Raw genomic sequence first — 16,333 nt, 5'->3', positions numbered from 1 at the left:
TGAGGGGTAATCTTGACAAAGGGAAAGAAGAAGACGAGTCAGGAGGGAGAAGCCCTTTTGTACACTCCGTGGTCACATCGTCGTAACCGGGACGGTAAGATCCCCATCTAAATTACTGAAAACCCCTCTTCTGTCTCTTAATTCTTTCAACAGGCCTATATCTTTTCATGTTTTGCAGCACCCCCCTTCATGTCATGGACTCCTCCCTCCATCTCTCTCTCTCTCGCTCGCTATAAATGGTCTCTCTCCTCCCTTCCCACAAATTTCCATCTCCCTCCTTAACCACTCCTCTTAAACAAGGTATGTCTCGCTCTCCCTCTCTCCCTCTCTCGTTCTGATGCCCCGCGTCGGCGTTGTTTTGTTGTTACTCTTTGGACTCGGGAATTGGTAAAGAAGGTCAATCACTACATGTTGGTTTTATTATTGCAGCGCCTTTGATTCCTTCGTGTCCCCGACGCACCCTTCTTTTGATTTGTTCCATTTCTTTACGTTGTCCTGGACGTGAGAGTTCTGTTCATGGAGGTACAACCATTAAGTTCCTTTCTTCTCTGTGATTTGTTTGTTCGTCTTTTGTTGTGCTGTACATGTATATAGAACATCCGGTTGCTAGCTTCCTCATGATTTTGCAGGTTTACAGTAAGCTGGGCAGTGGAATGCTTGTGGATCTTATGTGAATTCGCCCGCCAAGTTGTGTGAGTTCTTCTGCGTACCACGAAATAATAGATGCTCTCTTTCTTGTGTGGTTTGGTCGAAGATTCGTGAGGAAGGCGGAGCGTGTAATCGTTTTATTGGCCTGCGATGATTAAGCGTATTATGATCCCGTTTTTGTTCCCTTAATGCTGGTGGTGGTTGTTCTTAGCTTAAATTTTGCGTTGCCAGATGCTATGTTGCGTTTCTTGCACACCCGGTCGTTGGTACTGTCTTTGCATAAGAAAAAAAGAAACCTTGATTTGTTGTTTTTTCAACCTCGGTACGATCTTCTGCCAAGAATTGCGAGTTCATTTTCGGGGTTGCCCTGTTTGAATTGCACAGAAGCTATGAAATGTGGATGCTGGGGGTAATAATAGACTTTTTGTTGAAAAGAAGCATTTGTTTTATTATTGGAGTCTTCAATTGGTCTTGGCAATTTCCTTTTGAGCCATGGCTCTGTTGTTGGTGTTAGGTGTACTTGTCATCATTCATGACCGAGAAACATCAGGTTTTAACTGTATGAAAGAGCTTGAGTCCACATATAATCTTGTCCCTTTCTAACCTGCAGATCAAATCGGATGCTTGAATACGTTTACTAGGTAAATGTAGTCATTTATGGGCCAACAATCTTCTTCAGCAATTCTGTGCAGGTTTATCGATTGTTTCAGGTTCTGGTCATGCTGTTGCTGTTTGATCCGACTGTCAATTGTTTTTCACTATTTGAGGTTCCAAATTTCAGAGCAAATAAATTTGGCATAATAGTTATTATTCTAGTGCCACAGATAAAGGCCTTCATATTTCTGAAAGCAACATTTTTGTTGCAATCTATGTGGTCGGATATGGAGATCATGCATCAAAATGGTTACCCTTCTATCCTGAGCTTGGTCGGATAAAAAGATGATTAAATATATAGTTCCTATATGCCATGACACGTTTGGCTCGTTACTATACAATATCTATCCTCAGAATTTATAATTTTGCTTTATTGACATTCATATGATTTACACTTCTCTTGAATTGATTTCCTGAGTGATGAACAATTCAGTAGTTGCATGAAACAAAAATTTCCCCATCTCATTGCTAGCACATAAAAAACATTATTTACCAGTTATATTAAGGTCTAACCCAGTCTTTGGAATGTCTTGGAGCATAAATGTGCCTCTTCCATTTAAATGAATCTTGTATTATTTCAGTAACATGAGTACAGAAGATCTGTTTGATGCCAACCTTTGACCGAAGCATCTGTAACATGGATTAATATCGCAAGCCATATACGTTATACTTTTGTTATATGCCTTCACAATTGCTTTGAGAATTGAGAAAGAGGTGCTTCTACAATCTTCGCAATTTTCACAGGTTGATGAAATTTCTAAACGCTATATATGAACATCAAAGATCTATTCAGATTTTTTCTCCTTCAGAAAATTTTTCCATTTTCAAATATTTACTGGTTTAGTGATGATTTTGTTCTTTGCAGATGCAGATGGCTTCATTAGATCATAATGAACGCTCTGTTGAATGTACATCAACTGAGCCGGAGCAGGTGCTTTGTACTGATTCACTTAATCTGGATGATGCCTATGGTACACCGGAAGTGCCTTCTCGAATAGGAGAGCAATACCAAGCAGATATTCCTGCAATTGTGACAGAGGGAGATTATGTTCTGACAACACAGACTTGGAATGACATAGACTGCAGAGATGATATTGATGGATTTCCATGCATGCAGCCAGCAGTTCCACTAGTCTGGGTTCATTGCAAAACTGACAATGTCAAGCATGAAACACTAACAAGTTCAGCTACACTGGAATCATTGTACTTTGGTGATGCAGGTGAATGCAAAGATGATATAAAAAATGTTGCAGGAAGCAGTGAACGCTACCATGTCAGGCATCTGAAGACGTGTTCATCTCAATCTATTCCAGAACTACATGATAATCCACCTGTGAAAACTGAAAGTCTGGTGAATGCTCCATATGATTGTAACAAAGAGAATCTGCCTACCAATCTGCCTACCCATGGGTCTCACTCACTAGAAATGGAGAGTAACTCATTCATGCCATGCCAGAAAAATTCCTCATTTGGCCAGACATCAGAAAGCGGAAACCAGAATAGCAATCCATTTTTAGAAGGACAAGGAAAAGGACTAGTTGATTTGAGGAATTGGCATCTAGTGCCTGGTGATTTAGGCGGGTCCTGGAATGACATTGAATATGAGGCTTTTCTTCTTGGTCTCTATATTTTCGGAAAAAATTTTGTCCAAGTAAAAAAGTTTGTGGGGACTAAAAGTATGGGTGATATTTTGTCTTTTTATTATGGAAATTTTTTAAGACTGATGCCCATCGAAGATGGTCCGAGTGTCAGAAAATCAGAAGCAAACGGTCTATTCATGGGCATCGGCTTTTTCATGGTTTAAGACAACAGGAATTACTTTCCCGCTTGAATCCTCATGCATCAGAGAACTCCAAGAAAATATTACTAGAGGTAATTTACTCCTTAAACATCTGGGGAGTTAATGTTTCGTATGGTATTTTAGCAGATGGAAAAGCTTCACTTATATTTCCCAGCTATTAAAACTTCTACTATCGTGCATTATTCTGCATATGCTTGAGTGCATTGTAGCCTGGTACTGCACGCTTGGAATTTCATTATTTTTCCTCAAAATTTTTATAGAATGATTAGATTGTCTAAGAAGTGTTGTACATGTTCCATGTTCAACTATTAGTTTTTATTAGCTACAATTATAGGTCATACTTCAGTGCTCGACCTAAGTATGTAGCATGGCAATTTGGAATTCCAGGAAAATTTGCCTGGGAACTCATTATGTTCACTTATCCTGTAGCTTAACAAAAAAGGAAGCAACTGGAATTCTGCTCACAGAACTTCAAACTTACTGTGAGTGCATTTGGTTGCTGATTTTTTTGTCAAATTTCATAGAGAGCTTCCATGTTTCAATTGTTTCAAATTCATGGAACATGGCCTATGCTGGGAGTGCAATAGACAGGTGTCAAGCAGAACAACTTACATTTGCCCGAACTTTGTTGTATGTGAGGTACTGATGCAGGCCGATTTCCTGTATGGAGATGTGAAGATATCTTCTAGAAAAAATTCTATAGTGCTATAATACTATTACTAAATGCTTGGTTCCTGTTTTGTGTGGTCCTGTGATCTGCTTTCACTTACTGCCAGTTCCATGCTAGCAACAAATGCTTGTTTCTGTTGCAGTGAGTTTTAATTTTCAACATGAGATTTCCCTATCCATGTGATCCTAAGTCACATTGATACTTCAGTAAGGCCCCCCTATGTGTGTTGCCATTACCGATATGGCAAAGTGAGTATTTGGACACACCTAGGTCTCTCTCCAAAATAATGACATTCACATAACTATAGGCAGAGCCAAAGCGAAGCGAGTTTTTTGAATCAAAACTGATCCAAACTGCTTACTTTTATTTGATTTAACTTGTCTCTAGCTTAGTTTTTGTTCTGTTTTTGCAAGTTATTTGACACTAATGTGCACTGTTTTCATTTGTATTGCTTGTTTATTTAAATGTTGCTTTCATTTTAATTTAGTGGTATTTTTCATATATACATATATATGCCCTGCTGTAACCATACTCATATTATCTTAAATTGCCATGCCCGTACCTTTATCTCTATATGCATACCCGAACCCATACTTGCATCCATGTGACTTGGATGTGATTTCTTCTTCTGGTAGTCCTACTTATGTCACTCTTTTACCTTGACATTCTATTCATAAACTGATTTTAACTCTTCATTTCTTTTTATTTTTTATTTCACTTTCTGTATTTTTGTTGCACTTTCTGTATTTCTATTGTTGGTGCTGGTTGCTTCAGTCTCCTGAGTCTACAATTGTGTGTGAGCTTTCTGAGCTCAGCTGTTTTCCATTATGCCCATTGTCACTTAAGGAACCACAACGAGGCTGTTTAGTGATGATATTTTTGGGCAATGATTTAGAGTGCTCCAAACTATAAAAGGGATCAAGTATGTCAAATTACTCATGGTACTCACAAAATTTAGCCTCTTCTGCAGGCAGACAAAGATACCTTCTTTAGTACCTTAACATGTATTCCTACGTTCTGAACCTATTGTCTCAGTGCTAACTTCTTACTGTCCTCCATTGACAGCATTGGTTCCATGTTCTAACTAATCACCTCCTGTAAAATCAAGGGAGGGAAAAGTCAGTGTATCCGTATCGCACGATGCAAGCACATATCGTATAGGTTTGAAAAAACTATATGATACGCCTACAATACACGATGCACTTGTGTATCGTAGCGTATCACTCATATCGTGCGATACAGGGGCCGTATCGTACGATGCAGTCGATACACCCATGTACCGTATGATGTGGGGATAAAATGAATTTTTGTATTTTGTTATAAAAGAACCTCTCGCTTCATCTTTCTAAACATGTCTAAAAAGTTGTGAGAGGGGGAAGTTTTACTAGTTTTTCTACAAAAGTTGCCCATTTATGTGATAAATGATTGATTTAGGGGAAAACTTGCTGGTGGAGAAGAAAGTTTACCCATGGCCCCATGGGGACGATGAGACTTTGAGTCATGATATATTATATGCTAATGTAATCTAAAACACTTTAAAGTTTAAAGATTAAAGTTGTGATAGATGTTTATTATGTTCTTACGAATTTCTTATTTCTATTTCTGAATGTGTTGTTAATATATTATGGATTGTGATTGATGTGATGAGTTTTTTTATATAGAACACATTTTTTCCAAAACTTTCTTTGTTTTTCTGATTTTACCGTTTTTTCTCTATTTTTTAAAATTTTTTATGAATTAAACAATTAATTTACGATACGTCGATACACAACGCTACGTTTATGATACATTACAATACAGTGTATAGGTCGGCCCGACTTATACACATTATGATACACCTTTAACAACATCAAAAGTAGCAGGAAGAAACATGGGTGCAAAATAGTGTTTACCCGTTACTTCTGCTCCATTGTCTTTTTATTGTTTCAAGCCTATAGAAGAAATGTTTGAGCATGTCTAGCTATCTAGTTCTCTGACTCTGATAATGATGTATCGCTAAAACCAAATGGTGTTAGTTTGCTTTTGTGCCATAACCTTTTACTGATTTATATTTGAGATTATTTGCTTCTTATCTTCACTGTGGAAATATTCAAAGCCTCAGAAATAATCAAATTTTGTCAACAGACTTCTGAAGCATACAATGTGGGAAAAGTTTCACTTGAGGAATATGTTGCTACACTGAAGATGATAGTTGGATTGGCGACACTAGTAGAGGCTGTTGGGATTGGGAAAGGGAAGCAAGACCTCACAGGCATCACAGCAGAACCTGCAAAGGTCATCCAGCGAAGTGCTATTCATTCTGAAATTCCAACTGGTAAAGCATGCTCCTCCTTGACATCTGAAGAAATCATCAAATTTCTGACGGGAGGTTTTAGGCTAAGCAAAGCTCGGTCAAGTGATCTATTTTGGGAAGCTGTTTGGCCCCGTCTGCTGGCAAGAGGGTGGCACTCAGAGCAGCCTAAAGCATCTGGTTCTCTTGGCTCCAAGAATTCATTAGTTTTCCTTGTTCCCAGCATAAAGAAATTCTCAAGGAGGCATGTCAAGGGCACCCATTACTTTGATTCTATTACTGATGTCCTCAATAAAGTAGCTCTTGACCCAAGTCTTCTCAAGATTGAGACTGATGAGGCTAAAGACAATGGGGTCAATGAAGATGTATGGGGTTCAGATGCTCAGTTTGGTCAAGATCGCCATTGCTGTCTCCGACCAAGGCAGTCAAGTAGCAATTCTGAGTTTGTCAAGTTTACCGTTGTAGATACCAGCATGGTTTATGAGGAACCACATAAGGTACGAGAAATGAGAACTTTACCGATGGACACTGATAGCCAGTCCAGCATTTCATCAGGTACAAGTGACAGTGGTTATAAGGAGCAGTCTCAGGCGCCTAATTCAGTAGTCAAAAGCCTGATTTGCTCAGGATCTTCTTCCACCAAGTCTAGTGATTATTCAGAAAGGAGCTTGAATAAGGGAGTGCAATCCGAGCATCCAGAAGGGCAGTCTCTCACTTCTGAGCAGATATCAAAAAAAGATGAAAAGGTGGCAAGTGGGCCCACTTGTGTTCAAAAGAGAGAACTTTTTGCACTGGAATCCAAGAAAGAATGTCATGAATCCAGCCTTACCGTTGGGGGCTGCAGAGAAAAATGCAGAGAAAAATATTTATCTCCTGTCTCAAAGCGCCCGAGGATTAACCCCAATCTTGGAGATAATAATCAAGAAGCCAATGCGCTGACCAGTGCACTTGACAAAAAAGAAGGTGAACTCCATTCCCATTCAAAGTCATTCAATGATAGTCATCTTGGAAATCCCACAAGTAATCATTCTCAGGCAACACTAGTTTCCAGTGCAAGCAATATTGGTCGAAGATGTGAAACTACAGGAGATGTCGACTTGGGCACTGATGATCTCAAAGAGACGGACAAAAGTTTTCGACGAGGTTTCATTGATCTGAACTTACCACATTATCCCTCAGATTATGAAATGGATGAAGAATTTGAAACACATGAAATACCTTATAAAGATAATGTCAATGCTGGCTTAAGTGGAGATTCATTTCCATGGGAAACAGATCTGCAGAGCAAAAGTACCCCATCATTTGAACCCTCAGATGGCTTGGGTAGTGCCAAGGAATCCATGATGCAAGCTCGGAGGCAGAGCACCCGAAACCGTCCTTTGTCAACAAGGGCCTTGGAAGCACTTGCATGTGGCTTGCTGGTTCCAAACCGTAGGACAAGGGGCACAAAATCTGGAGCAGCAGAGAACTTAATGTCTAGGTCAAGTCGAAGGAGGACGAAGTGCATGGGAGTGCCAAGACGAACTAGTCCTCTTGCTTCGGGTAATTGTGCCGATTCTGTCATGGACAAGAAAAAAGAGTTGATGAGCGAGGTGGTGCTAGGGAAATCAGAAGTTTAATCTGATCCAACACGGTACTGACTTGGAAGGATTATATCAATCTAAAATTGTAGCTTGGAAACATGATCGGTCTTGCTAGCAAGGCTCTTGCTTTCTCTTGGTGAGAAAAAGATGCAAGTCCCTGAATGGTCTGCAAGTGAAGACATTCTTCATGCAGTCCAAGGAACTGGCACTGCTATGAATTGCAATTCGATTCCTTGGTTTGCGATAACACACGTCCCACAGTTTCTTCTCTTTAATAGCCACACATTTTTTAAGTACCATGCCCCAAATGTATGAAAAATCATGCTACCAGGCAATAAATAGTGCAAGGAAAGCTTCAGGTTTCTATGTTCTTTGTGGGTATTAGTGAACAAGTCTAGCCAAGTGCTGGTCCATTTGAGATGTATGGCTCAATTGCAACAATGGAATTCACCTGCATGCTGGTGTATCTTCAGTTTTCTATGATTTATTTTTTCTGTTTAGGACCAATGAAATTTCCCATCTGCAACTACTAGGCATTAGCCATATGTTGGTAATTAAAGCTACATCCGGTAAAATATATCTGTTGAGGTCTCGCCTGCTCATCAGGAGCTACAGGCTGAAATGCTTGAAGGTACACTTGAAACTTGTGATCTCCGTTTAACTTGGGTACTTTTACCTATCACTTAGCCCTTATCAAGCCATGTCAATCCGTCGTTAATTTTTATATGCGCTATGATGAAACAAAAGAAAAAACGAATCGTGTAAATGAAAAATGATGATACTACATTATACGTTTAATAGGAAATCCTAAAAATTAAATGGTTCACGACTTGCTTAAAAAGCCACTTGTACTACAATTTTCCTTACTTGATTATTAATGGTCCGCTCTAGTTAGAGTATTAAAATGATCCTCTTCCGAGTATACCATTAAATGATTTTTTCAATATTAAGGAATTTTCAAACGAGTAATTTCAAATACGTCATTTTTTTTTTGTCTCTCTTGTTTTCCTTTAGCACTCGGGCCTGGGAAGCTGCCCTTGCTGGATGGTCAACAACGCTGCTAACAATATATGAAATCCTAAAAGGCTGCAGGCCCGATATACGAGAGGTTTCTGACTGTAAACCATGTAGTATCCACTCTAAGTATAACGGCAAAAATGACAACTCAGAGAATTAATGGCAGGCGTGAAATTCATTTTTCACCGAAGTAACCGACTAGAAGACGACATGCAAATGGAAAGAAAAAACACTAATGAAAAGGCAAATAATTGAGAGCAAAAGGTAAGATGAAAAAACATGTGATTCAGAGAGAGAGAGAGACGTTTGAAATGAAATGACAAAATGGTTTTCATATCGCAAAACCTATAAGCTTTATGTGACAACTTTGCCCGGTTTGAGATCTCCAATTCTGTTCATGACCACTTTTAATTTCTAGCTTAAAAAATTGAGAGTAAGTAGCAACCCTTATCCACCAAATCTTATACAAACAACATCATCAGAAAGTTCGGCAACAATGACAGAGTTGAAATCTGATTGAGGATTTTCACCTTGGTCGATTTTTGTAGACAAGGAGGCTGAAGTTCTTAGGCGGGACCAATTCTGGGTGGTCTTAAATCATCTCGATAATCAGGGCATTTCCATAAATGAAGGATGGATCTCTCTCTCTCTCTCTCTCTCTCTCTCTCATGAGCCAATATAAAGACGCACCTGCATGGTCTTCAGCACAGGAACACTTTCGCCAACTCTCTTCTCTCCTTCTTCCTCTTCTTCATTAGGAGCTGAAAGGACTATTGATGAGAGAAGAGGATGACGACCTCCAGATTAGAGTCGTCACGTACTCCCTCTTCTTGATTGTTGTCGTCCTGTTCCTCCTTTTATCTTCTCACTGTTCCTCCTCTGTATGTGTTTCTGGAAGAAGATGGGGATGTCCAACTCTGTACAAGAAGCAGAAGGGGGAAGTCCTCCTTCAGTCATTAGCAAGGAAGGAGTGGTTTCAGCTCAACAGGACATGGTTAACCCTGCGACAGTACCCGGCAATGTCACTGGCTCACAGAGTTCAGCACCAACCGCAGCCAGGAAGAGGAAACTCCGCAGAACTCTAGGCATGCATAATTTCCAATGGTTTATATCTTTAGTTTTTTCTACTTTATTGTTTAATTATTGTATTATGGCGAAAGCCACATCCATGAATCGGCGACCTAACAATACTAGTTTGACCTGTGACCAGTGTCCTGGTTAAAAGAAATTGTTTTTGAAATGGGTGATTGAGTTGCCTGTTGGGTATGAAAGTATTCGTGTTTACATGGCTCCTTATTGCATGGCTTTGTCTTTTTCAGTACCTTTACTATTTTTATCCGCCTAACTCTTGGTTTCCGTTTCTTCTGAGAAACGATATAGTTTATGGCTTAACAGTCTCGGATTATACTGCTTCTGTTGTTCTTTTTCTTTGTGGATCAATCTCTCTCAAAAGTACTGTGACTACATATCTCCAAGTTTATGCAGTAAAAAGAAAAAGAACTATAGTAATTAGTTGTGCTGATTGGCAGATCCACTTACAGCCGAGATCATTGAATTACCACCCTCTGCCCTCTTGGCATCACACAACTTCGTCTGCAGGGTTTGTAGCAAGAGCTTCCAAAGAGAGCAGAATCTGCAGCTCCACATGAGGGGCCACAAGCTTCCCTGGAAATTGAAGATGAGAACCATCACAGAAGATAGGCAAAGGATATATATCTGCCCTGAGGCCACCTGTCGACGCCACAATCCGGCATTTGGACTCGGGGACTTCCCCGGGATTCGGAAGCACTTCTGCAGGAAGCATGGAGAAAGGAAATGGAAATGTGGCAAGTGCCCCAAGGCATATGCAGTTCATTGTGATTTGAAAGCTCATACCAAAATTTGTGGCCAAAAAAAGTATAGATGTGACTGTGGTTCATCCTACGCTAGGTTTGTGTGAGTCTTATCTGCAAACTTCACTGTTGAACTTCATTCCATTATGTTACTAATTCTGTTGATTAAGCATCTTTTTAGTAGGGCTAGGAAATGAGACAAGCCGCATGTGGCCAGCCATAATTGTCTAGCAAAGAATTAGTTCGGATTGAATCAGCTCACATAAGCTCTTTAGATAGTTTTTTTGTGTCAATCTAGAGTAGGTCTTAAGGTGTTAACTTAGTTTGTAATCAATAAGTTTCAATCTCAATTTATGGCGCTTCTTAGTTTGTATACATGACAATTTATAATGGCGTAAAATTCCTTCAGTTTTGGCACTTAGAAAAACATATACAAAATCAATTATAAGTTCCTCTAACATAACTTGCATTAGCTACTATCTCTAACATAACTTGTATACATGTTATTTTGTTTGAGAATGATTTTATTAGTTGAGTTGATCAATTATTTCGTTTGAAAATGATTTTTTGTCGTCTTAACTTTCACTACAATATTAGAGTCATTTAATTGCAATTTGTCTAGTTAGTAAATTAGTTGCTCAGTTTGATTAATTAGTCCATTATCATTCTTGGTCTAATAGCTCTATGGCTCGTAGAAAATTATAAAATTCTCTTTCATTAATAGTTCATACTTGTCTGTGCTTAATTGGCCAAACCATTGGTTGTACAAAGTTGGACGTTATATATACCGTTTTTTTTTTAGGCGTCACATGCAACTTCTAATTAATTCATTAGTGTAACTGTCCTTTTTATATTATGAAAGATTGAAAATTCAAGGAAACTTTCCGAACTAACCAAATATTTTGTCTAGAGAAAGTTAACAATCAAACTGGCCTGCGGATCATTTGATCTAATTAACTAAAACTATTTATAATTTGTTGACATGACTTCGCAGGAAAGTCAGTTTCATGGCACATAAAAGATCCTGCAAAGGACCAATGAAAGAAGAAGATGAGGTAAAGCAACAAGAAGAATCCCCGGATGAAGGCAATGTTCAGCATACAGACGCTGCTGAAACCGGGGCGGGTGCAGGAGGAGGTGGATCCGGGTTTCAAACGCCTGATCTAAACCATGACACCGGATACGCAACAGGATCCAAATTCACGGTATTGGATTGGAACCGTCAAACTGGAAACCCACAAGTAGCCTTCTCAGACGATCACATGGCAATCTCCTGCATGAACATGGGAGGCACGTACTTGGCTAGCTCTGGCTCTTTGTTCGGGCAAACATCGTTCAATCCTTACTCGTTAGACCTTCATCTGGGCAGATATGGAATGACAAGCTTCAACTACATGAACTATGAAAATGGCAGCCTTAGCGGTAGCGGCGGTGGCAGCGGCGGCGGTGGCCTCTATAAATCGCAGTTGGCATGGATGCAGACAGCAGCACCAATGGATGCCATTTCCAACATCAACAGTGATTGCCCCGGAATGCTCCAAAAAAACTTTGTTTCAGATATGGCTCCTTCAGGTCCCAATCCTAGATGTAACAATTGGCCCTATGCAGGAAACAGCACTGAGCAGATTACTTCAACTGTCCAACTCACGCATCAAACCAGTCAAGAGCAATATCATCAAATTCCTCATCTTTTTGAAGTTGGCGATGAATATTATTCAACTCAGTTGCCACAAAACCAGATAGCAGGCTTTCCCTACCAATACTGTGACAATATTACGGCTATTGACGACTCGCTCTTGCCTTATGATCCTGGAATGCACTCATCCTCTGCTACACTATGGCTGCCCATGGACGGTGAGCATTGCTTCCCTGGGAAGATGGTATCTGAGAATACTGATGAATTGCAGAATCAGGATCTGAACATGGGGATTCAAGGAGTGCACCAGTTAGCTCATGCTGGAGCTTCCATGCCCGGGTTCACATGGGATGGCATTGGAACAACTAAGCCTGAGACAGGAGACGGAATTGGAATTGATTTTTCTAGAATCGGACCAGAACCATGGAAAGTCCATGAAGAATACCAACACCAGCAACTGCCAATGGAATTCGACCATGGAAGCCAAGAAGAACTGCAAAACGAGCAGCTGCCTCATTCTGATCCTTCCATTGAGAAAGCCCCATCGGATGCATGAAGATTCTCGCCGGTGACCGTCATGACAGTCAGGTTTTAGTTTCCATCTTGAAGACCATAGAGTCTAGTGAGAGCTCGCAGTCTCTCCATGGCCATGTCATGACCTGTTAGAGAACCTAGCATATCATGCCTGTGTTTGCAGGCGGTAGATACACCTTCATTTCCCTGTATGTTGAACAGTATTGGAACATTATCAAGATTTTCTGAAACCAAAGTGATCACTCGAAATTTGAATATGCTTGGATTCGGATTCTCATCAGATTTCGTAGTCAACTGACACTCAGGTTTAAGTTCGAACAAACATGGCATGTTGAATCCGGTTAGAATTCCAACCATAGTGAATTTCCGATTAATCTTAACAGGTGTCTTGGCCTCATCTTAGAAAAAATGGGTTCTCTTCCTATCCATTTATGGCATTATGAGAATTTTGCCATTGAGCGTAATTAGCATTAGCACCTCTTCTAACATTTTTGGCTGAGGGGCGCTATAAGTTTAAATTTCAAACTTTAAGAAACACTGGTATATAAAAAAACTAAAAATTAATGAAGTTTATACATGTTTTGGTGTGGTCAATTGACCACACCAAAACATGTATAGGTCAATTGGCCACACCAGCTGCTAATTTTTATCAAACAAGATAATTTTCACAACAAATAGAATGTTATTATTGTTAAAGATAATGCTGTGACTTATGAGGAAATGATACCTGTGGAAGTAAAAATGCGATAGAAAACTGATAATGTCATCGTTATCAACAACAAAGGTCATTGGCCTGGCATTATGAAAAAAAAAAGTTGAAATTTCCTTTGGACTTTCCATATACATTTGGAAAGTTGAAGGAAAGTTGGAAAATGAAAAGTATATATCTATCATTAACAAACAGAACCCTCTCAACAAAAGGAATCTTATTATTATTAAAGATAACGTTGAGGCCCATAAGGGAATGATATCTAATGCGCAAATAAAAATAATAATGGCATTGTTATCAACAAAGAGGGTTGTTGACTAAAGTAACAACAAAAAATTAGGAAAATTTTGTGAAGTTCAAAGTAAACCAAAAACTGTAAATATGTGTTCTCCATGACCATCAAAACATACTTTTTGATGAATATATGATCCGTTGACTTATATAGATAGAGTGAGGGAGAAAATATTATGAAAATGGTCGACTGGCTCCTCGAACTAGTGCTGAATTGATTGTGAGTACAAAAAAAAAAACTTATTTTTTGAAATATATAATATTAGCTATAAATAAAAAACTCGTATATCTAGCACTCTTAAATCAGTTTAAGCGGATCTGATTGCCACTAAATATCGTTTATATATCTCATTTAGTTGAGTTTTTTTTTTTATAGTAAAAGTTGGAATTGGAGTCGAATATGAATCTTTTTCCTTTACCAGATCCAACTAAATAGATGCAACATTGGGTCGGGAATTGGATCTTACCGATCTCAATATATCAAGGTATTGGTAGGGGAAAATGATGGTGTTGGGGAGTGAAGCCAAAGCTTATAGAGGGGTATATTCAAGGGGTCACAGTCAAGGAAGTGATTGCAGTTGAGGCTTTTTGAAGGGGGGAGACGGACAAGTGTTACTAATCGGGACTTGCAAATGTCTCGTCTAGCTCGAAAAGCATGACCACTGAATAATGGTGGGGTAATAAAGGGAGAGGGGTAGAATTTTTTTGCGGGAAATCGAATTATAGCTTCAAAATTTTGATAGAAGCCGAAATATCATTTTTTAAAATTTTTATATAAAATAAATATTTTTTTTAATCTACATGTAAAAGTTTAAAAAACTTTTTTTTTTAGGAGGGGCCAGTGCCCCTTGAAGGCCCTCCTCCTGGCTTCGCCCTTTGGGCAATCGCTTTTGACACCTGTGCTTTTAAAAAAAATGGCGGAGTGTTTGGCTGTTCCCTTCTCCTCGGTACTTCAAATGGAGGCAGGGGCCTCTCTTAGGGGTGGTGGAATGAACCACTGGAGAGGAAAATATATGGGTAGCCAATTCGGCTGGTAATCTAAAGTATGGAATGCTTTTCTTGCATGTTAAATAATGCTGGAACTATTTGCCCGTTTTTTCGTTAGTGGAGAGCACAGATATCAGAATTAGCGATTGCCTCACCATTTATTCAAATGTTATGCTTTTCTAGATATATGAGACATCTGAAAGTGGAGTTTATTAACACATTTACTTCAGAAAGCCTCAGCTGCAATCACTTCCTTGACTGTGACCCCTTGAATAGAACTCCTCTGTAAGCTTTGGCCTTACTCCCCAACACCATCCTTTTCCCTTCATACACTCATCCTGAAAGCAACACTGATCTTAAAGCCTAAGCATTTGCAGTTCTTAAGCTTCATAAACTCATACACCATCACTCATTCCCCCTATGGGAATGCGGCTGCTGACGACTCACTAACGTTGGATGTGGACCCTAGGCATAGCGTCTATAATTATCTCATACCCATAGTGTCTGAAATAATATGGAACATTATGAGATAATGATTGAGATATGAGATAATAACAGATGTATTAGACAACGGTAAACTGATGTATGATGTACGAGATGATGCTAAAAAAAAGATGTTTTTTTTCTTCTCATAGTGTATCGATCATAATGATATGCACATAGGGACTGACAAGTGTTATCTTTATTGAATCTAAAAATCTTCTTTTTATAGTTTCCTGTTTTTTGTCCCCACAAAAAGTTTCTTTTTGTTTTTGAATTAATCATGGATATTTTTGTCATTATTAAAATAGCACATGAAAATTCATACGCTGGATGGTGTTGGTGTGTATAACTAGCTTCGGTCAGCTGCTAAAGAACAACAAGAGTGAGTCGTCAGCAGCCGCATTGCCACAGCATTGGTAGGAAACCAGGATCCACCTCTTTCTGCACCTGCCCAAGTTTCAGAGTCCCTGCTGAATATTGCTGGTTTACCTCATTTTGCTCTTTCACTGCAGGTTCCTTGCAGGGCTTTTTATGTGCCATCAAATTGATTCTCCTGCATAGTTTATTAGGAGAGTTATAAGTAGTTCAAGAAATAGGACATCTATTGAAATCAAAGATATCTAGTTCAGGAAATTATAATTAGTTTTAGTTAATTAGATCAAATGATCACCCGCAATGCCAATTTGTTTGTTAACTTTATCTAGACAAAATATTGGGTTCGCTGGCTGCCTTGAATTTTTATACCAGTAAAAGAGGAAGTTGCATAGACGGATTACCCAGAAATTGCGTGGCGCAAAGGGAATTAAAACAAGTATGAACTTTAGTGAAAGGGAATTTTGTAATTTCTAGGAGACATAGAACCATTAGGCTTAAGAATTATAATAGACTAATTAATCAAGATGATTGTACAAGCTTCGCACTTGTAAGGAGCAGTTCTTAAAATACAATTTTGTTATTGGTGATAAAGATTTAAGTGTAAAAATAAAACAACAAAAACAACTAGCTAGATAAAAGTTGCAATCAAATGACTATAATATTCATATAAAAACAAAGTTATTCTCAAACAAAGTATTTTAAGTGTGGCATGGACATGCTTTTTGTGCTTACTTTTTTTGTGGTTTAATAGGGACGAAAATATAATCTTTCAAAATCCTTATCTAGGATAAATATATATTTTTTTTAAATTTACACATTAAAA

The 16,333-nt window shown here is 38.8% G+C and overlaps 2 protein-coding genes across 2 annotated transcripts; both read left to right on the top strand.

The window, feature by feature from the left end:
• The first annotated feature begins 206 nt into the window (after window positions 1–206).
• Window positions 207–8,126, top strand: LOC116262412 (uncharacterized). Its single transcript, XM_031641756.1, is given in 7 exon segments — window positions 207–300; window positions 430–522; window positions 630–692; window positions 1,884–2,046; window positions 2,168–3,008; window positions 3,011–3,174; window positions 5,898–8,126. Coding segments are annotated over 3 exon segments (2,790 nt in total). The 5' UTR covers window positions 207–300; window positions 430–522; window positions 630–692; window positions 1,884–2,046; the 3' UTR covers window positions 7,683–8,126.
• Window positions 8,127–9,564: 1,438 nt separating this feature from the next.
• LOC116262696 (protein indeterminate-domain 4, chloroplastic-like) lies at window positions 9,565–12,687 on the top strand. The gene is made up of 3 exons (XM_031642177.1): window positions 9,565–9,748; window positions 10,193–10,592; window positions 11,490–12,687. Exons 1-3 carry the CDS (start codon window positions 9,565–9,567, stop codon window positions 12,685–12,687), a joined length of 1,782 nt encoding a protein of 593 aa, XP_031498037.1.
• The last annotated feature ends 3,646 nt before the right edge of the window (window positions 12,688–16,333 follow it).

The sequence above is a fragment of the Nymphaea colorata genome, chromosome 10, assembly GCF_008831285.2.
Source record: "Nymphaea colorata isolate Beijing-Zhang1983 chromosome 10, ASM883128v2, whole genome shotgun sequence".
NCBI lineage: Eukaryota > Viridiplantae > Streptophyta > Magnoliopsida > Nymphaeales > Nymphaeaceae > Nymphaea > Nymphaea colorata.
The sequence above is the reverse complement of the archived record's forward strand: the minus strand, read 5'-3'. Positions and strand labels throughout refer to the sequence as shown.

Coding starts and splice junctions, on each gene's coding strand:
- LOC116262696 (XM_031642177.1), top strand. CDS start 9,565: ATGGGGATGTCCAACTCTGTACAAGAAGCAGAAGGGGGAAGTCCTCCT. Junction 9,749..10,192: donor GAAACTCCGCAGAACTCTAG/GCATGCATAATT, acceptor GCTGATTGGCAG/ATCCACTTACAGCCGAGATC. Junction 10,593..11,489: donor TGTGGTTCATCCTACGCTAG/GTTTGTGTGAGT, acceptor ATGACTTCGCAG/GAAAGTCAGTTTCATGGCAC.